Source organism: Pavona decussata, unplaced genomic scaffold (genome assembly GCF_977016875.1).
Source record: "Pavona decussata unplaced genomic scaffold, jaPavDecu1.1 SCAFFOLD_321, whole genome shotgun sequence".
Taxonomy (NCBI): domain Eukaryota; kingdom Metazoa; phylum Cnidaria; class Anthozoa; order Scleractinia; family Agariciidae; genus Pavona; species Pavona decussata.
Genome location: NW_028145711.1, coordinates 1,850,910 through 1,878,230, shown reverse-complemented (window position 1 = coordinate 1,878,230; position 27,321 = coordinate 1,850,910). Strand labels below are relative to the sequence as shown.

General features: G+C 38.5%; 2 protein-coding genes across 3 annotated transcripts; both read right to left on the bottom strand.

Annotated features, from left to right (window-relative positions):
• Window positions 1–3,657: 3,657 nt before the first annotated feature.
• On the bottom strand, window positions 3,658–15,829 carry LOC146453989 (uncharacterized). Of its 2 annotated transcripts, none has more exons than XM_085095952.1 (2): window positions 15,762–15,829; window positions 3,658–5,404 (listed from the first exon to the last, which is right to left on the bottom strand). In XM_085095952.1, the coding sequence occupies exon 2, from the start codon at window positions 5,357–5,359 to the stop codon at window positions 4,730–4,732; it is 630 nt and encodes a 209-aa protein (XP_084952078.1). In that variant the 5' UTR covers window positions 5,360–5,404; window positions 15,762–15,829; the 3' UTR covers window positions 3,658–4,729. The 2 variants fall into 2 exon arrangements, with proteins under 2 accessions (XP_084952078.1, XP_084952079.1); XM_085095953.1 differs by lacking the exon at window positions 15,762–15,829 and adding an exon at window positions 11,521–11,807.
• Window positions 15,830–23,832: 8,003 nt separating this feature from the next.
• LOC146453988 (uncharacterized) lies at window positions 23,833–25,223 on the bottom strand. The gene is made up of 5 exons (XM_085096077.1): window positions 25,066–25,223; window positions 24,906–24,980; window positions 24,743–24,814; window positions 24,561–24,632; window positions 23,833–24,370 (listed from the first exon to the last, which is right to left on the bottom strand). The coding sequence occupies exons 1-5, from the start codon at window positions 25,150–25,152 to the stop codon at window positions 23,870–23,872; spliced, it is 807 nt and encodes a 268-aa protein (XP_084952203.1). The 5' UTR covers window positions 25,153–25,223; the 3' UTR covers window positions 23,833–23,869.
• Window positions 25,224–27,321: the final 2,098 nt, after the last annotated feature.

The window sequence follows — 27,321 nt, the reverse complement described above, 5'->3', positions numbered from 1 at the left end:
TTCTTTTTGAAAACGGCATTATTGAGTCTAAAAAAGTGAACAATATGGCCGCTACAATAGTGGACAAAAACATCCGTTCTAAGAGAGAGCAGAATTCCAATGATCCAGGTTTAATGAATAAATCAAATGATGATCTGGCGTCACACGTAAGGATGAGGGATCCCTTCCTTCGTGATATATACGCGCCGATAATAGATTTCGATTGGGCCGTTTATGTAGAGGACAATTATAACATTAGATCCCTTCTAGGAGGGTAAATAAGTAACTTTCAGATCCGAAACTTTTGTTATAGAAGTGCAATGCTTCGCCATTCATCAAATCGAGACGCTTTAAGTCTCAATTTTTCTAACGTTGCAAAACTATCCGAGGAAAGTGAATCATATGTGACATACCATTTACACTAGACTGCAAAACAGTCGTTTTTTTTTTTTTTTTCTTTTTTTTTTTTTTAGTTTTTTGCGTTGGTTTGTCGTAGGAATACGCGCGGTCTTCGATCGAAAGGTCTGGACCGAGTGTGAAAACGGAGAGTGGGACTGGGGAGGCGTGTGAGGCTCGCGCTCGCGCTTCGCGCGCGCGCATCCACGCTCACGGCGCTTCGCACCTTTGTAAGAGAAAAAACGACTGTTTTGTAGTCTACATTTACACCAACTTGTACACTCCTACGCTTTTTCTAGTGCTAAAATCCTCCCGGCTTTAGACAGTAGAGTGAAAATATGTAGGCACAATTTCCGAGTTTGAAGTAAGTAGATTTGACAGCAAAGATTGAGGATTTAATAGTTAGAAAATCGATTAAATAGAGGTTGAAAAACAGGGACGCTGTACTTTCATTTACTTATTATTTATTTATTGATGATTACATTAGGGTTCCACCGAGTAATTCAGTGACCACGTGTGTCACACATCACCGACTCGATTAGTTATCGCGCAAAGCTCAAGCATAGCCAGCCTTTCAAAACGAGGGATCATGTCGCTGTAACGACAAGGGTGCGCTAAGCTTTTTAATAGTATATATAATCCCTCCATACCACCACACACGGTTCTTTGCTGGTATAAACGTAGCTGGAATTCCCAAAGCTTTTGCAAGCAATGCGAAATCTTGCTTTTCAACGTGAAATTCGGCTTTACACTCGGCCTGTGACATGTCTGCTAGGGTGAATGGATCCTAACTGTCAAAAGGAAAATTGAATTTTACACTGATGATACTCCCATAAAACATATTATTATTCGGAAAGCAAGTTGTCGTGGCAACTGATGAGGGTCAATTCTCTTATTTCCTTTAAACGAAGCTATTTTTTTCTTAGTCTTCAAGTGAAGTCGTCCTGAATGCAGTTGGTGCTAAGCCTGGTTTACACGTACAACGCAAGGATAAGCATAAACAACAAGTATAAGCACAAGAAACTAACGTGTAAACCAGTGCGATGGAAGCATAAGCGCCTTGTGCTTGTGCTTATGCTTGCGTCGTCCCGGTTTACACTTACGACACAACGACGCAAGCATAAGCATAAGAGAATGGAGGGATTTCCCTTGTGCTTGTGCTTGTATTGGCGTAGTTGCGTCGTACGAGTAAACCGGGACGACGCAAGCATAAGCACAAGCGCAAGGACAGGAAATTGAAAAACAGTGACAAGTTGTCAGAGTACATTCTAGTTAATCATGCATTGCCATTTGCAAAATGGCGGCAGGAGCAACTACCGATCTTTACAAGCGCCTCGCAGAGGCTGTAAGAAGTTACCCGGTGTTGTACGACAAAGCTTCCCACGATTTCAAAGATAACAACAAAAAACGTTTAGCGTGGGAGGATGTAGCAGTCGCAGTTGGTGTGAGTAATGGTGTAACATGAAATATTTTAGTTTCTGTGCTGTTACCCGTTCCGAAAATCTCTAAACAAACAGTGTCAAACAATTAGGCAGCCCGGCCGCGCGATTGCACCAAATTTTAATTCTTCTGCGCTTGCGTATGTGACCTTATGCTTATGCTTATTGCACGTGTAAAGATGTTATGTTTGAATTTTGGCAGAAAGCGACGGCGACCTTAGTCCCAGTTTTTCTTTTCCGGTCGGGTCGCCGTCGCCCACTGATGACGCTTGCAGGTTACATTTTTAGCCAGGCGTTAAGAGAAGGGTACTACACTCTTTTCTCTTCTTTTCTTTCTTTTTCTTTTTATATAAGAACGTCTAAATTTTGAGGTTTAGGTCGAATGGTAGTTTGAGCCAGTAAAGTTCTCAAGATTTCCTTAAGTTAACTAATATCACGGTACTTCAATAAATCTATGTGGACGTAACCAAGACACCCATCATTTGATTTAATTGGACTGTATCTCCTGATAGTCTGAAATGTCAGCCGTCTCCTCCCCCTAACCCACAGGGGGCGCGGGAGAGAGAGACGTCTGAATTCCGAGCGTTATAATGTCGTCCGTTGACGTCACGTACTCGCACTCGCACTCGCACACGCACTCGTAAGTTCCTGGTGTGAAAAGTGACTTCTCGTTTAACGTAGTTTTGCTCTCACGAGTATATTTCCTTTTTGGTATGAGATAAGTGGGGGACTTTTTCAATATTTCTCGAGCCGGGTGGTAAGTTGTGAAGAAGGGAAGAATTTTATTTCGCACTTTCTCGTTTTGTTGTAAAGCCGACTTCCGTTTAGCGAATTTAATCTCAGAAGTTATTTTTTTCAATGAGATTGTGTTGATAGCCTCTTGCCTGAAGGCGCGTTTTGAAGTTGGTGGTATTGCAATAGAATGATTTCACTGAGTGGTTGGATTTTCAGAAGTCTTAGCGATTCTACAATCATGCGGGAATCCTTGACATTCGCACGCACTTTAAAGATCTTTAAACCCGCAGAGACCTTCCAGTTCCAGTACACATTTTTCTTCCTGCCTCCCACCGGGGTCAGAAAAGGACTAATAAAAAATGAAGCCCTGAGACTTCTTCGAAACAACTTCTCTGCAAGAAAATTCTATTACAACATCATCCACTTCAAAACGCACTTTTGGGCTAGAGGCTACCCTCACAATCTCATTGAAGAAATAACCTCTGATTTTCACTGAACGGAAGTCGGCTTAACAACAAAACGATAAAGTGCGAAACCAAATTATTTCTTTTGTCACAACTTACCACCCGGCGTTGCATGCCTAACCTCAAAAACATCTTAAGGAGCAAATGACTTTTAATTCAAAACCAACCATTGCTTCGAGAAATATTCTGAAGGACCTACTCTTATTTCAAACAAAAAAAAAAAAAGCAGTCAAAAAAAGCAAAACCATAACGAGAAGTCACTCTTCATACCACCATACCACGTTAATATGATTCGTGTCTGGCCATGGCCTGTCAACACTTTATTTACTGATAACATTTATCGGAACATTTTCCGATTCATCTTCGGTGGAAAATGAAGTGCGATCCCGTACATACATTCTTGATGCTTGGTCATCAAATTTTACGGCTTACAAAACGCACACAACCTCCTATATTATGCACGCTGCAATGCACGCCGCGCACTTCCATGACTCGTGGCCGCTATTTTATTTCAAAGGTTTTTATTTATGCAAAATTGCATAAATTATTGTGTGACGTCAACGGACGACATTATAACGCTCGGAATTCAGACGTCTCTCTCTCCCGCGCCCCCTGTGGGTTAGGGGGAGGAGACGGCTGACATTTCAGACTATATCTCCTGACTGTATAAAATGAAGTTATACATGTATCATTTTATCCGTATTTATAATGTTCATTTTGAAAACATTTGGCAAAAGTAAAAATGTTCTAAACTGCCTCTCAGACTGGCTAATGTTCTTAGTATGTTCTTAAATTTTATTTCAACTCAGCCTCAAAGTTCTTATAAAAAATGTTCTTACCAAAAACTAAAAGGAGTGTTTGTTTTTGCTTTCCTACATGAGTGGTCCTCATATATGCGGCAAACGGCTTCAGCCAAGAACCTCACGCATACATACATACATGCCACTTATTATTTATGCCAAATTCTCATCATAGGTGTAGAACGTTTCTCTAAGAAGTAAAATGTGCTGCTTTAAAAAATTTCCTGGTCTCTGGCAAATAAGAGATTTTGTTTCCATACAAGCATGCACTGTATTACAGTTTACAGTGGGCTAGTTCAACCATGGTTTGTCTATAGTGATATTGTACATGTATGGGATAAAATGCCGATGACTTAAGCTAAAACACTAAAAGACTACTACAAAGTTAGAAAACGAGTCTGCTTGAATTATTACATAGCATGGGTATGACATCAGATCCGACAATCTAAAGTAGATAAAAGATAAGTAGGTAAAAGTCGTTTTGAACGTAAAGTGTTCAAGATGAACAAAATTCACTACATTAATGCGCCTACCTGTATGCAAAAACTCTTTAAACCAGCAGTGAATACGAAATATAATATTCTAAATAATGACAAGATATTTTTAACTTTGCCATCTTTGGACTTTAGTAAAAGAGCTTTTGCTCACAACAGCGCAAAGCTATGGAATGACCTCTCAGGTTCTATGAAACAGGCGATAAATATTTCGGCCTTCAAACGAGAACTGTCACCTGCTAGGCCCTTACCGGTGGTATCCGTAGTCTATTACCTTTTTACACATGTATAGAGTTCATGGAATGTCTTTTCTCTGTTACTATTTTAATGCTCGACTACCAGGTTAAACAGTTTCAGTTGCTATGATACTGATTTGGGAACCCGATTGTAAATAAAGCGTCGATCCGTTGGTGTTGAAATAGTTATTTAACAGAAAGTTTCTCTTCAAAGTTCTTGGCAAGCGTGCCCTCAGATTCCTTTGATTTTTCCTCTTCCTTCTCCGCCGTTATTTCCCTCTCTGTTTCGTTTGTTTCCTTGTACTTGAAGGCCAAATAGATAACATAGCCGGCAGCAGAATCTTTTGAACTTCCTGGATTTAAAGAAGTGTTGTCCAAGCGATGGTCAAAGACATCGAAAGCGTAGTGACTGATTAAAGCGCTTTCTAGAGCAAGAGTGTAAAGCTCTTCGTTCCAAACCTTGGTGTTGCACTTTTTATCCAGCACATCGCTGGTAACAGCCGCTAACACAACCAAACCATGATAATTATTGATTTTGTAATAACTTCTCCAGCGGTTACCTACACCACCTCTGATATCCCAAGTGTCCCCATTCATGGGATCAAACGGTGTACCGTCTTTCGGAGCTTCCGCAAACGATTTACCGATACAGAACGAGACACTTTTCTCACCAGATTTCAATTCCAGGGATGTCATTGTATCGTCGATCCTTTTTATGAGTAGTTTTTTTCTCTTGCTTCTTGTCTTTTCTTTTCTCAGATCACACAGATCAAAACTTACTCCGTCACTCGTTGATCCCGTCGAAGAACACGCCATAGCAAATTACAGCGGCAAGTAAACTCAGTTAATCATACACAGTATCTGCAGCAAATAAAAGAAACTGACTAAGTCGTGAGACGAAAGAACAATGTTAAACAAAAAAAAAAAAAAAAAAAGCGAGTATTTATGGACTGTTCCAGGCAATTGGATATTAGGGTGAGAGAGCGATTTTTTCGCGTTCTACAGACCATAGAACGATTTTGATTTTTTCGTTGCTTGCTTCCTTTTTTTTTTTTTTTTTTTTTTTTTTTGCGTTTTCTTTACAAAAATTAATTGATCAGAAATGTAACCTGAGGAATAATCACATAGAGGAAACACGTAATAAAAATAAAATAAAACGAAACGAGGAATATTACTATTAAAAAACTAAAATAATCTGGTTCTCCGATTTACCGCCCGGCCATTTATTTATATGCGACTTTCAAAAGGCAGAAGAAAAAAAAACAAACAAACAAAAAACATTTAAGATCAAAACAAAGCAAAAAAAGAAAACAAGCCAAAAACAAAAAGAAAGAAAGAAAGAAATAAAAGAAAGGAAGAAAGAAAGAAAGAAAGAAAGAAAGAAAGAAAGAAAGAAAGAAAGAAAGAAAGAAAGAAAGAAAGAAAGAAAGAAAGAAAGAAAGAAAGAAAGAAAGAAAGAAAGAAAGAAAGAAAGAAAGAAAGAAAGAAAGAAATAAGGAAAGAAAGAAAGAAAGAAAGAAAGAAAGAAAGAAAAAAAGAAAGAATGAAAGAAAGAAAGAAAGAAAGAAAGAAAGAAAGAAAGAAAGAAAGAAAGAAAGAAAGAAAGAAAGAAAGAAAGAAAGAAAGAAAGAAAGAAAGAAAGAAAGAAAGAAAGAAAGAAAGAAAGAAAGAAAGAAAGAAAGAAAGAAAGAAAGAATCGGATAGGCCTAGAGGAGGAGGGTAACAGGCCAAACCTTGTTATCACTGATAGATAGGAAAAAGTGATTAATGTTAATTGCAGAAATAGCGTGTCCAAGCTGGAGAAATAGGAGCAAGACCAACACCCGCAAGACAAAGAAATACAGAACGGTAAGCAGAGAATTGATGGAAAGAAATAGAGGTTCCATAGTCCCGCGGACGAACATTGTTGTGAATGTCCTGGGAGGATAATATAAGAAAGTGAAGCATGGCTTGAACATTTGCTAGAAAGGTCTAAGACAAACAAAGTCCTGAGTAGTATACAACGAACCACTCTGCCGCACGCTATAAGAATTATGAACATTGCACTTCCACACTAGATTACGTTACGTTATGCGCTTTACGATATTTTTGTGTATTTGTATTTGTATACCCTTTTTATGTACCACATAAAAGGTGAAAAGATGTTGGCTTTAGCCCCTCCGTATAACTTAAGACCAAATATTTAACGAACTTAAGACAATTGGAAAATAAAGAAAAATAACAAACAAACAAAAAAATAAAAAAGGAAAAGAGGAGAACACTGAGTATGTTAAGGACTAATTGAAGATAAAGCACTAAAATACTCGCCATGAGGTATAAATGTAATAACTCAGCGTCGGGAAGTTAATTTATCAAGCATCGATCGCTGCCGGAGCTTTCTTGGTGGCGGAAGATAGTCATTAAATTCACGTTTAATTTGTATCTTATTTTTCTTGCTTCAGAACCTTTCGCGAAGTTTCTTTAAAACATGGTCTTCTTTTTCTTTTATCTTTTTTTAATGCAACCCATTGTTAACTTGGCCTAACGGACGCCATTACTCAACATGGCCTTAATGGTCGATAATTAAAAAGCTAAGGTTATCTGTCAGGGAAAGAGAAAAAGATCGAAGGCCTCCATTGCAAGTTAGATCCAATTCATTATTTGGAATACGAATGTAGTTTACCACGAACTGCTTTACATATTTGCATATCACCAAGAAGGTTTTACTTCATAGTCTCTTGGTTTAGATCAGTTTCCATATTTTTGCCTTCGGCGACATTAGCATTGAACGCCAATTGGTGTTAATTAGCAATGAGATATTAAACCTGATCACGATGGGCAGAAATAATAACAATAGTCATAATTGCACGTATACAAAGCATATGTAATATTCCGGCTGAATCGAAGGAAGACTAGGCATGATGCATCATACCACTGAGTGTCAAAAAAAAAAATCTAGTGAACAAAACATGTTTTCGAATATCCAATGCGGATATTTTCGGCATTCTAAACTAATCAAACGTATTCGAGAAAAAACGTACGAATTTGAACTATTTTGTTCGATTATGTTCAGAAATTGAGAAAAAAGCAAATCAAAACACCCCTTTATAGCGCGAGTGAACTGACGAATTCGAATTGTCAATGTCATTTAAAACAGGTGCTCGTGACAAGATTAAACTTTACGCGACAGATTTGCATTCAAACCGCAAAGATAACCCTCTACAACAGAATTGCCCTCTTTGGTAAAATCTGTACTCCTTTTGAGACTCTAGATCATTAAATCCCCATTATGTAAAATTAAAATTTCCTGGTGCGGTTTTCTGCGAAAGGAAAAATTTCAATCCCGTAAAACAGTATAGCCTCTTTCGTAGACGAGCTGAAAGAGCGTCTGCATACATTAGGATGCTCGTCAAAACAGAGGCACACAACAAGAACATTTAAGCAAAATGCTAAAAGTGCTTTCCCCTCAGAAAATTCTAGGACAACCTTTATTTATTTATTTATTTATTTATTTATTTATTTATTTATTTATTTATTTATATTTTGTTTAATTGCCATGTTTTAAAGCAAATTTGTGAAAGGTAACACAATTTGATCAGTTCGGATTTATTGGCTGAAAATTTAATTTAAATTTAATCGCCAAATTAAACTTATATTCCGTTTTCAAAACGAAGTAGTCATTTCTGATTTGGAACAATAACCCAGACTAGTGAGTTCAGCAGGTTCGATAGCGTTCGATCACCCAAATGAATTCGATTTTGTTCGATCTACCGAATTTTCGGATTTGATCTGCAGGGCTAAAGAGAAAATAGACAACTTCACAGAAACAGGTTGTCGTGTTCCCTTTGATTATTCATTTATCGAGTTCGAGCGAGCTTAGTTGGATTACGAAAATTAAATTTGATATTCCGGGCGTGGGAGACATAGTTAGAATCCCATCCTTATCCTTAGTTGTGGCAGCGGAGGGTTGGTGACGTTCAATTTCAAATGGCTGATGGAAAGCTAACATACAGGCCAACCGAACCTCTTAGAATCCGTACCAAACAGTTCTTGTTGACGCAAGGCGATACTGACAGTAAAAAAAAAAAAAAAAAAAAAAGGACGTGAATCTTAAATAGCTTTAAAAAAAAAGGGAGAAGCATACCTCGAAAACATCGACAAGTTTGATTCCAGATTCATAATGCTCTCATGCATCAAAGTCTCCCTTGAAGTTAAAAGTAAAGTGAATACGACATTTTTTAAGTAAATTTTCACAGACGAGCGAAATTGCGCATGCTCAAGCCGTTATCTAGCTCGTGCTGGGCACGTCCCGGCGTTGAGGATGCGGTTTGGTAAGATTTGGCGTTCTGTGTAAAACTTGATCATCATTTTAAGAAAAGGATGTTCTAATCACACGAGCATATAAAATTGGTAGCGGAAAATCATAAGTTTACTTGCGAAGCGATTTAGATCACAGAAAGGGAGGGCAATCCTTTCTTGATCGCAGAGATTCAAAGATACTGAAATTGTTCAACATTTTTTAAAAGCGTTCGAAGCATACAAAATATGGCATCGACATCAACTAAATCTTCCAAATAAGTCAGAAACATCGCATAAGAACAAATCGTTTCCTCCAGTGCAGTAGCTAGGTCTCTGGATAATTTCGTCTTTTACTCGCGTTTCTCAAATGTAATCGCTTTGCGAAACCACATTCATAAAAACAAGGCGCTAACTTAAACTTAATTCTAGAATTATAAATACTAGCTTTGTTTTTTTTCCAAACTGATATCTTCTTTTTAGTTCGGTGATATTTTGGATAACCGACCACTCGTGACATATCTTGTGTAGAAAAGTTGCCAATGTAAACCCGTACAATACGAACAAAGGATCCATGCAGTGAAGCGGCATGTGGGAGAAAATAGCTAGCCTGCAATGCAGGCGTATTTTTGGAGCGGGAGCGCTGAATAATCCTTCCTCGCTGTCATCTTGGGAAAGGAAGCGCGAGAGGGCTGGAGCGAGTCAAAAGTGACCCTAAGGGAGAGGACGACTGGCTGAGAAATAAAGGACTGGGGAGGGGGAGAGGAGGGAAAATCGCTCTCATTTCCTGCATAAAGTCTTTTTGTTTTGGACGTCCCTACAAATACAAGAAGCAGACTTGGTCGAGAGGGGCGAATTGAAGGAGGGAATTGAAAGGAAACACGAATCAGAAATAACAATAAAATAAAACGAAATGAAACGGTGAATAACTCTAAGACCAAAAATAGACACCCGGGCACTCTGTTTCTCTGACCGGCATATATTTATATGCGACTGTCGTAGACGAGCTGAAAGAGCTGAAAGAGCGTCTCCATACATTAGGATGCTCGTTAAAAACAGAGAAACACAACAAGAACATTTCAGCAAAATGCTATAAATGCTTTCCCCTTCAAAAATTCTCGTATAGTCTTTATTTATTTAAATATTATAAATTTTTGTTTAATTGCTACGTTTAAGGCAAATTTTTGAAAGATAATTCAGTTTGATCAGTTCGGAGTTTTCAACTGACAATTTTAATTGCCAAATATTCATCTTTCGTTTTCAAAACGAACTATTAAAGTATTCAGTTCTGATTTGCAAAAAAACCCCAGACTAGTGAGTTCAGCGGATCCATTGCGCTCGATTTCCTGAATGTTTTAAACCGGCGATACACTTGGCAATTTTATTTGCCGATCCCCTTGACCGGCAAAAATCGCAAGGTTTGCCCAGTGGAGCGATTGCGATTTTTTGCCGATTGCCACGATCGGTCTATAAAATCGCCGATATCTGGCATGTCTGATATTGGCAATCAAATTCGCTGGCATTCGCCAAGTTTACCCGTTCCCGCCATTTTCCACGATCATTACTGCGAATCGCCAGTAAAGTCAACCCATCAGGTTGGGCGACTTTATCAAATGAATCCTCAAAACTGCCACATTGCCGCGATTGGCGACAAAAATCGCCAACTGTATCCGCATCAATCGGTGGCGAATATCGCTTGCGATTTTTCGCTGGCGTTCAAATTCGCCGCCATGATCGGCTTATAAAATCGCCAAGCGTGTCGCTGGCTGATGGAAAGCGAACATAAAGCTAGATCGACCTCTTAGAATCCCAACTTAAGAGTTGTTGTTGACGCAAGGCGATAGAGACAGTAAAACTGAAAGAGGAGGGCGCCAGACTGCAAATTTCATTCCTCCACGTATCAAGAAAAGCTGATCAAATTCAAAGACAATGCTCTTTGTTTAGCTTCGCAAATACGACCATAAAAGGAGATTTTGAAACAATAGCTTTAGCGCCAAACAAAGGCTTATTAATTCAGGAGGGAAATTCAAACTCGCTGTTATTACAATAGCGAAATTCACGAGGGAAATTAAAAAATTGCCGATGACTGCACGAGTTCGAAATTTGCATATTTGGCGAGAGCGTCGCGTCGCGAGTTAAAGCGTGATGGTTTTAAAACTAACACCTCTTCTTTAAGAGCCGCGCTAGCAACCGGCGATGCTTTTGTTTTAAGACTAAATGACAACGACCACATTGATCATTTTCAATCAAACGGTCTAATCGGGCGATTTTTCGAAGACGAAGCCTTTTCTTTCCTTTCTTTTTTTTACGAGTAAGGCAAGTTAGTTTTGAAATTCACAACTCTTGACCAAGTGAAACCATCGATAAAAGCTTCACTATTTTGCGGCGTTGTGCTGGGCGCTTTTATCAACTGATCCAAAATCGTATAAAAGAACTTTGCATTTCCAGGTTTCTTGCTTAGGGTCAATAATAGTAAACCTTCGGCAACTTTGCAAACCCCTCTCCCCTAGTGCCGCTAATTTGACACGCCGACAATTTTGTGACGATTTGAAATTCATCTTCGCCGAGTCTCGGAACAATTCCCTAAGCGCAATAAACAACAAAAGGCTTTTGTTTGGACTTGTGAAGACGAATTTGACTCACTACAATGGACCATTTCTTGATACGAGTCAATTATAGTTTAAAAAACAGAAAATGCTTACCTAAAAAAATAGACAAGTTTGCTTCCAGATTCTTAATGATCTCATATATCAAATTCCCCCTTGAAGTTACATTAAAGGGAATACGGCAAATTTTAGGAAAATTTCCTCAGACGAGGGAAGTTGCGCATGCTCAAGCCGTTGTCTAGCTTATTGCTAACTCCTTTGCATATTTCGATGACCGCGAAGGTTTCACTTTTAGGTCAGTTTCCGTATTTTTGTCTTAAGCACCATTAGCAATAAGCGGTCATTGGTGTTTATTAACAATGAGATGGTGGATCTGATCACGGTTGCTAGAAATAAGTGGCAGGTGTCAAAATAGCACGCGTACGGCTGATATGAAGGAAGACTAGGCATGACGCATCATCAGCATTGATTAACAAAATAAAATCGAGCGAACAAAACATGTTTTCAAAAATCCTATACGGATATTTTTGATATACTAAACTAATCGAACTTATTTAATTTTCAGCGTCAGATCATGAATTTCTAGCGTTCTGATTGATTCGCTAAATCCTGGGTATCAGCTCATATACCGTTGTTTGATCTTATATGGAAAACGATTGTCCTAGGTGTCGCTAACCTAATTAATTAGAATCCTATCCTTATTCTTATTTATGGCAACGGACGGTTTGTGACGAGTTCAATTTCAACAGGCTGATGGAGGAGCTAGACTGCAAATTTCATTTTTCAGTCAAATGTACCTTGAAAAACAGGAAAAGCTCACCTAAAAAATCGACAAGTTTGATTCCAGATTCATGATGATCTCATGCATAAAATTCCCGCTTGAAGTTAAGTAAAGTAAAAAAAAAAGTTAATACGAGAACAGACGAGGTTAATACAAGAAATTAAATTCGTTGGTAAAGCTACGTATGAATCCGTTTGTGGAAATAAAATCGTTTGGGGCAGATGGATAAAACGTCTAGAATGCGTGTGAATTCAGACGTCGTAGTCCAGAGGCATGAAATTTAATGCATAAATTTAAAAATATATTAACGTAATGTGGATTCGTCGTTTTCTTGAACCTGGAATCGTCGTGGGTAGTTCATATCAAGTTCCACCATCCCAAAAGTCGATTGAATTTAATTCGTCGTCTAAATTGAATCTCTATTTTCTTCTTACAGACGAAGTCAATTCGAATTAAATTCCGCCAAATTATATTCGACGTTTGAACTAGGCCTTAGTGTTTAGGGAAATGTGTCCTGAGCATGCAAAATTGGTAGCGAAAAATCATATGTTTAGTTAACGAGGCGATTTAGATCACAGCAAGAGAGGACGATCCTCTCTTGATCGCAGATTCTAACCTTTTTCAACATTTTTTACAAGCGTCCGAACGGTATACAAAATATCGCATCGACATCGACCAAATGTTCCAAATTAGTCAGAAACATCACAAAAGATTCAAAGTAGAGATTCAAAGATACTGACATTGTTCAACATTGTTTACAAATGTCCGAACCATACGAAATATGGCATCTCAATAGATATTAACGACGTTTCTCAAATTTAAACGCTTTGCGAAAAACACATTCATAAAAACGAGGCTCTCTGTTAAACTTCGTGCTATAATTATAAATACAAGCTTTGTTTATTTTCCAAATATTTTTTTTCTTGTGTAGAGAAGTTGCCAATTTAAAACTGTACAAGACCAAGAAAGAATCCACGCAAAGAAGCGGCACGTGGGAGAAAATAGCAGACAGCCTTTAATACAATTTATCAAAAGTTCAAGGTTGATAAGCGTTGAATCCGTGATCACACGGGAATTCTCTTATATGAGCATCATTACACAGAGGCCTTCAGTTTCATCGCAAATTGATCGATTCCGGCATTTGAACATAGCAGGAACTCCTCTATGTCAACAAGGAGAGGAATTATATCTCTCTTTTCCACCCAAAAATTTGCCTTACACTCGGCTGAGTTTGTTGCTGAGTGCGTGAGGGAAGATTTCGAGCGCTGGGCACCTCGTAAAGCAAAACGAACTCTTCTGCGTACATCATTTATTCTTTTCAACAGAAAAGGAAAAAAACATTTCTTGAACTTTCCGAGATGATTTTATAGCTACCTTGGTTATCGCTTCACAATTTTAGTGCTAACGGCGTCGCGTTGCATCGCATCAGTAACTTTAACCTTATTATTCCCGGGCTAACGTTCCAGTCTTTTATCAACCACCGCGTCCTAAAAGCCGCCGCCTCTAATATCTTAAGTCACAAGAGCCGAGGATGAGTAGCGCGAAAAAAGGAGTACAGAAATTACGGTCGTTTCAGTGAAAAAAAGTGAATACCTCGAGAAAACATTGCAAGGTATTAATTATATCCGGAAAATTCCAGGACCGTTGGAATAAACTTGTCTATTTGTTTCCTACTAGAAGAACCGGTTATTCAAATGGTAAGCGCCCAATGTTTACAACATGTCCCCAGCTTAAGCTATTAAGATGCCGCTGGTGGATAAAGAAAACCTACAGCCGCCGTTTTTATCTCATTTATGACGTAATCCATGAGGTTTAGTGGGAGCTGATATTAACTCGCTCACTGAGCTGTTAACATCGTGATCATCTCCTGGTCATAGCATTGCAGGCTACACCTACTCCAATTATCACTTTACATGGGCCCTTTGCAGCTAACGATCACATGGTACAAAATCCACCATACTGGAAATCAAGTTATGCACTGAGATATCCAAAACAAAGAAAATTCAAATTTGGATGCCCAGCGCGCAACATGTTCTCTAGTATGTTGGATTTTGTACCACGTGACCGTTAGCCACAAGTGATATGTGGAGTCAGTGCATCTTGCAATGCCATGGCCAGCAGATGATTGACTGCGTATCTTGATCCAACAACTCCAAATTAAATGCTGCCGAAATTTTGTTGCCAAATATTACTTCTCATGGGGCTCTTGGATTGATGTATTTGTTCACGAGTGCTCAATCAAAAGAAAAAGTCCTGAGGGATACTCGACAGTGTAAATCTGAGAATTCATGGAGAAGAAATCAAATTCAAGGGCGGATTGTGGTGTTTTCAAAGGCGAGAGTATCTGCAATCGCAAAACCATCAGAGACGGACTTTCTCGGAAATGTTCAAGTCCTTCTGAGAATCCACTTCACAATAGTTTTATAGGATTGAACGTGAATTTGTACTTCAGCATTATTTTAATTGGCTGATTCTTCTTTTGAAGGCGTTTTGCTCTCTGAGAAATACATATTATGACTTTCAATATAACTTTGAGAACGATAGCCTACGTCATTTACAACTAAAATAAGGTCACTAATTGGCAATGAAATAAAAATGAGACCAAAACATAGTTTGAGTTGAGAAGAAACACGGCAGAGGCGATTAAAGGAACAAAGTCTATCACGGCTAATTATCTAGAATACAATAATGAAAAAGCTGGACACAACAAAAGCGGGAACTGTTCAGGGACAACTGACGAGCACATGTTAAGAAAAATGTCCAGAAACTGTTGTCTCCTGTGATCTGCGATCGTTTGTGACCTTAGAAAGTCATATTTGTGTAAGCTAAATACAGATTGATCTTTTCGGATGCTCAGTTTAGCTGAAAATTCAAGCCGCAGAAAATTTGGGAAACGAAATTATGTTGCCCGCATTTATAAATTCGAGCAACAATTTTTAAATTCGGGCTGTTAAAACAGTTGTTGATGCTAGCTGTCTTTTTGTCACATTTTTAAATATATATTTGCTTCTTCGAAAACGAAAGGAATTAGTTTTTCAGTTTTAAGAAATTTTGAACTTTTATTTTGACGGGAACTGAAAACTATACAAATTTTGTTTTTACGACTAAAGCCAAATTTTGGAGGGCGATCAAGGCCAGAACAGATATCCACCAAAATATATCGCTAAGTGTCCCCGACTTTTCCTTTCTTAGAAACATTCAGTATCGCAATTAGTTAACCTTCCTTTCTTCAGCTCAGATCAGATGACAACGGGAACTGCTCAGTCAAGAGATTCTAATAGTTGATCCAATTTCTCCTTATAATATTCAAACATCCAAGCCGTTCGATTTTCTTACGACAAATTATAGTTCTCTATTCAGATTTTTAATACTGCGGTTTACGTCTTCCTCCTTTTCTCGGTGGCCTTGCGAAGAGATAGTCAGAAGCCAACTTAACAGTCCACCAATAAACTAATCACAAACGACGGGTTTGTGTTATCCACTCTCTTATTGTCCTTCTAGGTATACGTACCTTAAACTACAGACTGTTGCAGCCTTTATATACAGTTATAATTACCTCAAATTTTGGTGTAACACTGTTGCTTTAGTGTTGGAGACGGACTTCCTTCCCGGCTTCTCGCCTTCAAAAAGTGAAACACTTTGATATTTTAATACGTCACATATCAGAAATACACCAATTATGGGCATCTATGATTGCCAAGTTACTCGACTTACACGTCAACGGCGCAATTTAGGACATTTTTCCACTGTGGTGATTCTGGGTATGAAAGTTAGCAGGTTCGTGTGTCTCAAGGTAGGCCAGCTTCAGTTTAAAATAGTTGTATTGTAGAAATTAAAGTTCAAATTAATATCTGAAATATTTATTCTCCAAATGAATCGGACAATAACCTTTATTTGCCGGATATTTGTCCGCGGAAACTGAAAACACCCCTGCGTCGAATGGGTGAGGAAAAACAATCAGAAAAATCTAACTGGATCTGCAGAAGTGTCGGGTAACGTAACTGATTTACCTAAAGCCACGCAACAGCGGGTGCATTATACGATTTGAAGAATAATAATAAAAATGATTACGTTTTCTCCTGTGAGGATATCCTAAAAATTGATTTATATAGCTCCCGTAGAAACTATATTCGAAACGCTTTTATTCTCACTCCATTGTGTATTAAGCTCAGCCCACATTATTTCCAATAAAAAACGCGTTTTCAAATTTACCGGTTAAGTGTGGACGGAATCATATAGTCATGAGTACCATCGTAAGTGAGTGCTTGTTACTGTCCTACGGCCGGCTATTTTTAGATCCTTGGGAAAAATTATCCGACGGATCCTGCGAGGTGGGATGAAGAGCAATTCTATTTTGGAATAGCTGTTTCTTGAAACAGTTATCAGCAGTGTATGAAATAAATGTGATGGTATATTTCAAGCCCGGTGAATGTGAAAAACCTGGTGAAAGTGACACAGGCATATACTAGTAAGTAAGTAAGTAAGTAAGTTTATTTTGCCACACCAGTAGTAATAGATGTTGGAAATTAAGCCCCGTTAGTGGATCCCCTTGGATCCCCTCGGATCCCCTTGGATCCCCTTAATTAATATTCCTAAGCGTCGAGTCCATGACGTCATCTATTGTTATAACCTAGGGAAAAAATGCGTTCCTGCATACTAATAAGTGTCTTCCTGCATACTAATAAATGTCGAGGTTTACTAATGAGCGTCACTCTAATACAAAGGGAACAATAGACATGCCCAGACTTGCCCGCTCTATACCCACCCTGATTGAATAGTCAAGACTCTATTGTTAGAGTTAATAAAAACAGCGCAAAATTTGAAAGCGTTATCATTCAACTAGAGTAAAGATTATTTTATCGCTGCTATATTTCGCAAGGATGGTTCCAAACATGCAAGTCGAATCGAGCGCTACACCTCTGTCGACAAAAGATAAAGCGAGTTCCTTACCCGGTCAGTTCTGCCCGTTTCATCCCCTCTCAACGTTAGAATTGGTAGAAAAAAGCGCAAGGATTTAGCTATGTTTACTGTCCCGAGAAAATGTGCTTTATGTTTGCCCCTGCTTCAGAATGGAAAGAGTACATAGAGCGTATCGCACATCATACACACTCTGATGTGAAAAGGTATGCAGCTCAGTTGGTCTGTGATTGTTCTAACAAGCTAGCATTGAGAAAAAATAAACAACCGTGGAGCCAGGATCGCATGTTTCTGACGTGCCACAAAAAAGAGTGTAACTTTTTCATGTGGGTAGACCAGCCAATATCGCATGCTATCGAGGAGCGGCTCTCATATTCACCTCAGCCACGGTTCACGAGATTTCATCCTTATAGAGAGATAAAGGAGACGTTTGAAAATCATCGCCAAGAGGTTAAACAGAAAGGACTTATTCAGCGCCAGCGCCATGCACGCAAATATGACGAAGGATTTTTAATGTGTGACAACGGATTCAACAGTCTAGGAAGTCCTAAAATATTTCACGGTCTTAGATACAGAAAATGGATGGACGAAGTATGGGAATCTTACAAGTTTTATGTCCAAAAAATGAAAGAAGACTCTCGAGACGACCCAGATCCTTCACTTTGTTTAGATAAAGACGATTTGCTGCGTCAGGCGTTTTTCAAGTACGCAAGTGATGACGGCCATCATCCCGAAAGTTTCCGAGTGTTGAAGGTTTTATATGAAAGACATATTGAAGGCAAACACGTACCTTTTGAAGGTTATGTCATCAGCCCCGAAGAACATGAAGAGATAGAAAGAGATAAACAGTTATCTTCTTATTCTAGAGCTTTTGCACGAGATTTACGCAGATCAAAATGTATTGCTATGCTTAAATATAAGGAACCAAGATCTTCCTGTTTGTTCTAATTAAATATATTGCATTACCGTCTGTGTGGACATAGAGCTGTCTTGAGATCCTTTGAAAGATTTTTAAAGGTTTTGAGTGAAATAAAGTTTTATTCATCTTTACACCGCGTTAGTCACTAATTATGTTTAACAAATGTTTGACTCGAGCTCTAAAATTTGCATGTGAATTATCTCGTGTGTCTTTTGTTTGAGAAACAATAAGTCATATCCAACTGGGTAGTCCCAGAGTCAGTGTCGATAACAATACCCGAACCGGCTACACGCAATCTATTTTATGCGAAATCTTCATCGACTTCGATTCTCAGACCGTCAGTTCCTTAACTACATGGCTAGCAAGTTTACTGTTGGAACCCCAAACACCCTCGAAAAAGTGTAGAATGGTGATATCGAAATAGAATATCGGAAACTATTAGCGACCTGTTTCAAAACCATGAACGGAACAAGGGAATTATCACAGAGAGCTTATAAGACAATTAAAACTTAGCGACGCGCGACATCCACGCGTGTGTCTGAGAAAATAAAGACACATGACTAGAAATGACCCGTTTGTCTCTTTTTGTCCCTTTTGGCGTGGTTTTGGCCTTTCAGGCCTGGTTATGACCTTTCAGGCCTGTGTTTGGCCTGGTTATGGCCTTTCTGGTCTTTTTTTATTTATGAAGGAGAACGCTTAGTAACCCCGCCTTCATCAATTTTCTATAAAAGAGACGCGTTACTTTCTGAAGTTTAGTTTCCTGTCAGAAGGCGTGCGGTTCAAACCAAAGATGACGAGCACAAACTATACCTTATACCTGCAACAAGGTGCTGGAAATGATGAAGACAATGAAGAAAGCGATTTCTCCCAAGAAAGCGATTTCTCCCAAGAAAGCGAAGTTTCTAGTCAAGGAACGGAGTCTTCCCAAGAAGAAGAAACAGAAAACTTAGAGCCGTGGTCACGCATTTTTGATGAAGCCGAGAACCGCCACAAGACCCAGCTTAACGCTTTGATCAATCAATACCAAGAAAACGGCGATTCAGAAGATGTGGCTCGTAGTAAAGCCGTAAACGCTCTCGTTCCTGTTTACAGAAAAGAGCTGAGAAAAGTGCTCTTAGAGAATCTACAATGGATGCGTGCAATGAAAAAAGATCCCACCTTCAAAAAAGTGATGGAAACTCAAAAAGAGCTTAAAGACACAGAAGGATTTGATTGGTTGGAATCGACGGAACTTGCTATCGATAAGCGGAAATTCTTACTCAATCGATTGTACGAAAAGTAGCCCATTCCACAAGATCAAGACTAAACCTACTATGACTGTTATGGATTTTTTTTTTATTTCCTGGATCTTTGTATTGTTGCATTTCAATAAAACTGTAAACAAGCAAACTTTAAGTGTGTTGATTGATGACTTGAAAATAATAACAATAATCGGTAAACTTGTACAAAAATTTAAAAAAAATCTGAAATTTGAAATACAAATTACTAAAGCAAGATCAAAACTTTTTAATTAAACACTGTTATTTGTGATGACACTTTTAAATAAAGATGATGATTCCAAAGTTGAGAGCTGTTGCGTGACTAGCGACGCCCGACACCCACGCGTGTGTCTGAGAATAATAATAATACTACTACTACTACTACTACTACTACTACTACTACTACTACTAATAATAATAATAATAATAATAATAATAATAATAATAATAATAATAATAATAATAATAATAATAATAATAACATATAACTACAAATGGCCCGTTTGTCTCCTTTTGTCCCTTTTGGCGTTGTTTTGGCCTTTCAGGCCTGGTTAGGGCCTTTCAGGCCTGTGTTTGGCCTGGTTATGGCCTTTCTGGTCTGTGTTTGGCCCTTCTGACACTCTATATAACCTGACTATTTGCGAAAAAGATGTCATTTGTGTTCAGTCACCAAACTGTCAACATGGTTTACAAGAGAGTTTGCAGAAACTGTCCGATTCCAGTAGTATATGTTCATTGGAATTAGCCGGGCTAGTGGATCCCCTTGGATCCCCTTGGATCCCCTTGGATCCCCTTGGATCCCCTTAATTAATATTCCTAAGCGTCGAGTCCATGACGTCATCTATTGTTATAACCTAGGGAAAAAATGCGTTCCTCCATACTAATAAGTGTCTTCCTGCATACTAATGAAGTGTCGAGGTTTACTAATGAGCGTCACTCTTGCACAAAGGAAACAATAGACATGCCCAGGCTTGCCCGCTCTATACCCACCCTGATTGGATAGTCAAGACTCTATTGTTAGAGTTAATAAAAGCGGTTAGATTTCGTTGATCGTGTCATTTCACTGTTCGATCTAAAGCTATATTTGCTTCGTTTTCCTTCGGTTTATTTCAAACGTTCTCTCGAGATGGCTTACTTTGACCTAAACGCTATCAAAAATGCAATGATTACTTCTTCATGGAACTCCCTCATAAAAGCGTGGTACGATGTAGAAAGGGTGTCTCAAGAAATTTCTACCCTGATTCTGTCTCCCGAACGTAATCTGGAAGCTGTTACTGAAGGTTTAAAGCGATGGAAGGAACACGCTGGACTTTTAAGTTGGAATGTAACCGTTCATTCATTATTACTGCACGACGATGCACGCAGTAGCCGCTTGTTGAGCACAGCTGTGTGTTGCTGGAAGGCGGTCCAACTTCTGGTCGTTCAATTCGAGAAATTGTTATTTAATCAGAAAGAGAAAGGCGTGGAAGATACAGTGTGGTTGCAAATTCAAGGTTTGGTGAAGAAATTTGGAGTCCTTCTGCTTAAAAGATTCACAAGAGAGCAATGTGGCCTAGATGATTTCTCACTTGAGAGGAAAGGACCTGGTGATAATGACCCTGGCGAGAAATGTTTTACAAGACCTGGTATCCCCTATCCAAGCAAGAAAACAAGAAGAACCACAAACAGTCGCCATTGCTCGAAAATGCGAACCCCTTTCAAAGACGCTCTCAGCGAATTCTTTGCCGAACGAAGAAACCCTCCGAAACTAACCGTCGAGATTCCCAAGACAAGTTCACGACCAAAACTGCAAAGACAAAATGGGGTTATAGAGCAGTGATGAGGATGCGTTTTACTTGATCTGTGATACTCATGCTGACAGTTTTCTTGAAAAACAACTTGATTTTATATCAATGTTAAGAGTCCTAATAAAGCGTTGATGCGTAAACCTATCTTTGTGTGTCTTTTTTTCTCCTATCTATCTCGAGAAAATGAAAAACTATTAAAGTCACGCACCGTTAGTCAGTTAATTATGCGGGTTCACGAACCTAAAGTTGCATAAAAATTAGTTCAGATCTGCTGAAAAACCCCAAGGGAGTATCTTGACGCATTAGTATATAATCAATTTCATATAACTTAACAAGGATCAATTAAAACACGCGACTTATAATTGCTAGCAATAGAACCAGACAAGAGATACCGTTTTAAAACCTTTATTAAAAAACAACGAGAAAAAAGAATCAAACACACAGCCATTTGAAAGGAAAAGGAATGAAAATGAATCATTTGACTGACTATTACAAATCCGTTTTTTGTTTTTCGTTTTATTTCGAGGAATAATAAATATTCCCTCCGTCTCTACACAATTTTCCTATAGCTTCTAAGCCAAGAGTTCGACTTTCTTTGTTTCTTTCGGTTTGCCTTGTTCTTTGTAGTCTTTGTAGTAGTTTTTTCTTTAAAAGAGGCCTCATTCCTCCGATGTCTTGACAGTTCGTACACCGTTTCTTGTGACTGTACTGGATTGTGAAAGTGATTTTTTCCGGAATTATCCGCTTCACTTTCGTAAACTACGACTTTAACTTTAGGTTGCAGTTTCGCCTCTTGTAAATACTGTCTTCGCTGTATGTGATCCAACTGATGAACATCCGCGAGATGGTTAGCTAATCTGACAAGGTGCTTCGCCCCGCAAGATGGAATCGGACAGTTTCTGCAAATTCTCTTGTAAACCATGTTGACAGTTTGGTGACTGAACACAAATGACATCTTTTTCGCAAATAGTCAGGTTATCTAGAGTGTCAGAAGGGCCAAACACAGACCACAAAGGCCATAACCAGGCCAAACACAGGCCTGAAAGGCCATAACCAGGCCTGAAAGGCCAAAACCGCGCCAAAAGGGACAAAGGAGACGAACGGGCCATTTGTAGTTATATGTTTTTATTATTATTATTATTATTATTATTATTATTATTATTATTATTATTATTATTATTATTATTATTATTATTATTATCATTTTTCTCAGACACACGCGTGGGTGTCGCGCGTCGCTAGTCACGCAACAGCTCTTAACTTTGGAATCATCATCTTTATTTAAAAGTGTCATCACAAATAACAGTGTCTAATTAAAAAGTTTTGATCTTGCTTTAGTAATTTGTATTTCAAATTTCAGATTTTTTTTAAATTTTTTGTACAAGTTTACTATTATTGTTATTATTTTCAAGTCATCAATCAACACACTTAAAGTTGCTTGTTTACAGTTTTATTGAAATGCAACAATACAAAGGTCCAGGAAATAAAAAATAAAAATAAAAAAAAATAAAATAAAAAAGAAATTCCATAACATTCATAGTAGGTTTAGTCTTGATCTAGTGGAATGGGCTGCTCAGTTTTCGTATAATCGATTGAGTAAGAATTTTCGCTTATCGATAGCAAGTTCCGTCGATTCCAACTAATCAAATCCTTCTGTGTCTTTAAGCTCTTTTTGAGTTTCCATCACTTTTTTAAAGGTGGGATCTTTTTTCATTGCTCGCATCCATTGTAGATTCTCTAAGAGCACTTTTCTCAGCTCTTTTCTGTAAACAGGAACGAGAGCGTTTACGGCTTTACTACGAGCCACATTTTCTGAATCGCCGTTTTCTTGGTATTGATTGATCAAAGCGTTAAGCTGGGTCTTGTGGCGGTTCTCGGCTTCATCAAGAATGCGTGACCACGGCTGTAAGTTTTCTGTTTCTTCTTCTTCTTCTCTTGAAGACTCCGTTCCTTGACTAGAAGCTTCGCTTTCTTGGGAGAAATCGCTTTCTTCACTGTCTTCATCATTTCCAGCACCTTGTTGCAGGTATAAGGTATAGTTTGTGCTCGTCATCTTTGGTTTGAACCGCACGCCTTCTGACAGGAAACTAAACTTCAGAAAGTAACGCGTCTCTTTTATAGAAAATTGATGAAGGCGGGGTTACTAGGCGTTCTCCTTCATAAATAAAAGAAGACCAGAAAGGCCATAACCAGGCCAAACACAGGCCTGAAAGGCCATAACCAGGCCTGAAAGGTCAAAGCCACGCCAAACGGGACAAAAGGAGACAAACGGGCCATTTTTAGTCATGTGTCTTTATTTTTCTCAGACACACGCGTGGGTGTCGCGCGTCGCTAAGTTTTAATTGCCTTACAAGCTCTCTGTGATAATTCCCTTGTTCCGTTCATGGTTTTGAAACAGGTCTCTAATAGTTTCCGATATTCTATTTCAATATCACTATTCTACATTTTTCCGAGGGTGTTTGGGGTTCCAACAGTAAACTTGTTAGCCATGTTGTTAAGGAACTGACGGTCTGAGAATCTTGCGTGTAGCCGGTTCGGGTATTGTTATAAACACTGACTCTGGGACTACCCAATCAGAGTAGGTGTTGGGTGTGACTTATTGTTTGTCAAACAAAAGACACACGAGATAGTTCACATGCAAATTTTTGAGCTCGAGTCAAAGATTTGTTAAACATAATTAGTGACTAACGCGGTGTAAAGATGAATAAAACTTTATTTCACTCAAATCTTTCAACGGATCTCAAGACAGCTCTATTTTTACACAGACGGTAATGCAATATTTTTAATTAGAACAAACAGGAAGATCTTGGTTCCTTATATTGTTAAGCATAGCAATACATTTTGATCTGCGTAAATCTCGTGCAAAAGCTCTAGAATAAGAAGATAACTGTTTATCTCTTTCTATCTCTTTATGTTCTTCGGGGCTGATGACATAACCTTCAAAAGGTACGTGTTTGCCTTCAATATGTCTTTCATATAAAACCTTCAACACTCGGAAACTTTCGGGATGATGGCCGTCATCACTTGCGTACTTGAAATACGCCTGACGCAGTAAATTGTCTTTCTCTAAACAAAGTGTAGGATCTGGGTCGTCTCGAGAGTCTTCTTTCATTTTTTGGACATAAAACTTGTAAGATTCCCATACTTCGTCCATCCATTTTCTGTATCTAAGACCGTGAAATATTTTAGGACTTCCTAGACTGTTGAATCCATTGTCACACATTAAAAATCCTTCGTTATCGTGTTCCATGTCCTCGATATCTCGCAGTTCAGTGTCCGTAAACTGTAAAGCAAAATATAATTTAATTACAACCCAGCTTCTTCACACATCGCTTTTATTTCATTGTGTCTGTAAACGAAGTTAACAAGGGCTTCATGCAAATGTAAGTCAAAGTAACCCGCATAATTAAAGTTGCTTAACAGTGCGTAAAACAGTCTGTTATCGTGCTAGAAAGTTTGTAAAAAAAACTTACCGAATCGCTCAAATCCACCTGCAAATCAGCCTCCCCGCTGCCAGTTTTAGACTGTGAGTCATCGCTTGATCCCTGCAATGAAAGATAAAGTTGAAAGAGTGAACTAAAACACTTGTTGGACATTCAAAACTTCATCCAACGGTTTATAAATCAATTACATAAAACGCTTTAACAATACTTACAAGTGCTTCGCGCTGAGAATATTCGGCCAACATTTCGTCAAATGCGCTGATAGTTTCCTCATTGGATTCGGTCTACGGGAGAAAGTTATAAAGATAAGTAAGGCAGGGTCAGTGAAAAGTATTAACACAAAAGTTCAAACATACTAATACTCATTGAACTTACCGTATCAGCTGCTACGCGATTTTGAACGCAAGTGGACGCATGAATCGACTCCTCTGACTCGTGGTTCTCACCAAGCTATTAAAATGAAATGAAACATCAAAGATCAGAGAAGAAACAGTATTGTGATGGATTGAATCAATGAAGGCAATATAAAACTTACTTCGATATCTTGGAGTGTCAATTCTGTCAATCGCGCAAACGCCAACGGAACAAAATTCTCTGGGATTTGGACGGCTTCCGTCAACATCTCCCAGTCGCGGACAGTTAAACAAGCGCTCAAGGCAGCTTGAAGATCAACAACGTTCGTGAAAAAAGCCATTTTCAACGGTACTAACGTTTGGAAAATCGAAAAAAAGTTTTCCCAGCAAAGCGATTGCAAGAGTGACGCTACCAAGAGAAAGCGCGCTTTTATTCAAACTGGCCATACAAATCTTAAGATCCAATCAGGGTGGGTATAGAGCGGGCAAGCCTGGGCATGTCTATTGTTTCCTTTGTGCAAGAGTGACGCTCATTAGTAAACCTCGACACTTATTAGTATGCAGGAAGACACTTATTAGTATGGAGGAACGCATTTTTTCCCTAGGTTATAACAATAGATGACGTCATGGACTCGACGCTTAGGAATATTAATTAAGGGGATCCAAGGGGATCCAAGGGGATCCAAGGGGATCCACTAACCCGGCTAATTCCAATGAACATATACTACTGATTCCATCGTGCGGGGCTAAATACCTTGTCAGATTAGCTAACCATCTCGCGGATGTTCATCAGTTAGAGCACACACAGCGAAGACAGTATTTACAAGAAGCGAAACTGCAACCTAAAGTTAAAGTCGTAGTTTACGAAAGTGAAGCGGATGATTCCGGAAAAAAACACTATCACAATCCAGTAAAGACACAAGAAACGGTGTACGAACTGTCAAGACAGCGGAGAAATGAGGCTTCTTTTAAAGCAAAAACTAAAAGACCGACTTCAAAGAACAAGGCAAACCGCAAGAAACAAAGAAAGTCGAACTCTTGGCTTAGAGGCCGTAGGAAAATTGTGTAGACACGGAAGGAATATTTATTATTCCTCGAAATAAAACGGAAAAAACGGATTTGTAATAGTCAGTCAAATGATTCATTTTCATTCCTTTTCCTTTCAAATCGCTGTGTATTTAACCCTTTATTGTTTTTTAATAAAGTTTTTTAAACGGTATCTCTTGTCTGGTTCTATTGCTAGCAATTATAAGTCGCGTGTTTTAATTGATCCTTGATAAGTTATATAAAATTGATTATATACTAATGCGTCAAGATACTCCCTTGGGTTTTTCCAGCAGAACTGAACTAATTTGTATGCAACTTTACGCTCGTGGACCCGCATAATTAACTGACTAACGGTGCGTGACTTTAATAGTTTTTTATTTCCTCGAGATAGGTAGGAGAAAACGGTCTTGTAATAGTCAAACAAACTTGAAATATAGAGTTTTCAGCGCCACTTTGTGTATATATGTGTGTGTTTTGTTTTTTAACGGTAATGATCGATAATCGTCACGAATAACCTGAAATATCGGAGATAAATTTTCCCAGCAAACGGGGCTTCAGTCAACATCTCCCAGTCGCGGACAGTTAAACAAGCGCTCAAGGCAGCTTGAAGATCAACAACGTTGATGAAAAAAGCCATTTTCAACGGTACTAACGTTTTAAAAATCGGAAAAAGTTTTCCCAGCGAGTTTAAGTTGAATGAAGGAATGACGCTACCAAGAGAAAGCGCGCTTTTATTCAAACTGGCCATACAAATCTTAAGATCCAATCAGGGTGGGAATAGAGCGGGCAAGCCTGGGCATGTCTATTGTTTCCTTTGTGCAAGAGTGACGCTCATTAGTAAACCTCGACACTTCATTAGTATGGAGGAACGCATTTTTCCCTAGGTTATAACAATAGATGACGTCATGGACTCGACGCTTAGGAATAATAATTAAGGGGATCCAAGGGGATCCAAGGGGATCCAAGGGGATCCACTAACCCGGCTAATTCCACTCATAACCTACTGCTCACACCACAAATACAATGTAAACAAAAAAAAAAAAAAAAAATAGAAAAAGATAGATGTAACAATGGCGAGGAGACCTAAAGGAAACTGTGAAGCTTATATTAATTAGGTCTCCTCAGTTATTATTTTACAAGATGAAATCAAAAAAGAAGATAAGAACACGACGACGGATACAATTACAATTTCATACAATTACAATGTCAAACGGAAGGATATATTACGAAAAGAAAAGCTACAAGAAAATTAAAACTGCTAATAGTTATTATAGAAAAACGCCTTAAGTGCTTTTTTAAAGGAGATAGAGGAGGACGAGTTGACGATTTCGGTACACAAGGAGTTGTAAAATTTAGGTCCCTGGTAAAAAACGGAAAATTGTTTGATGTTA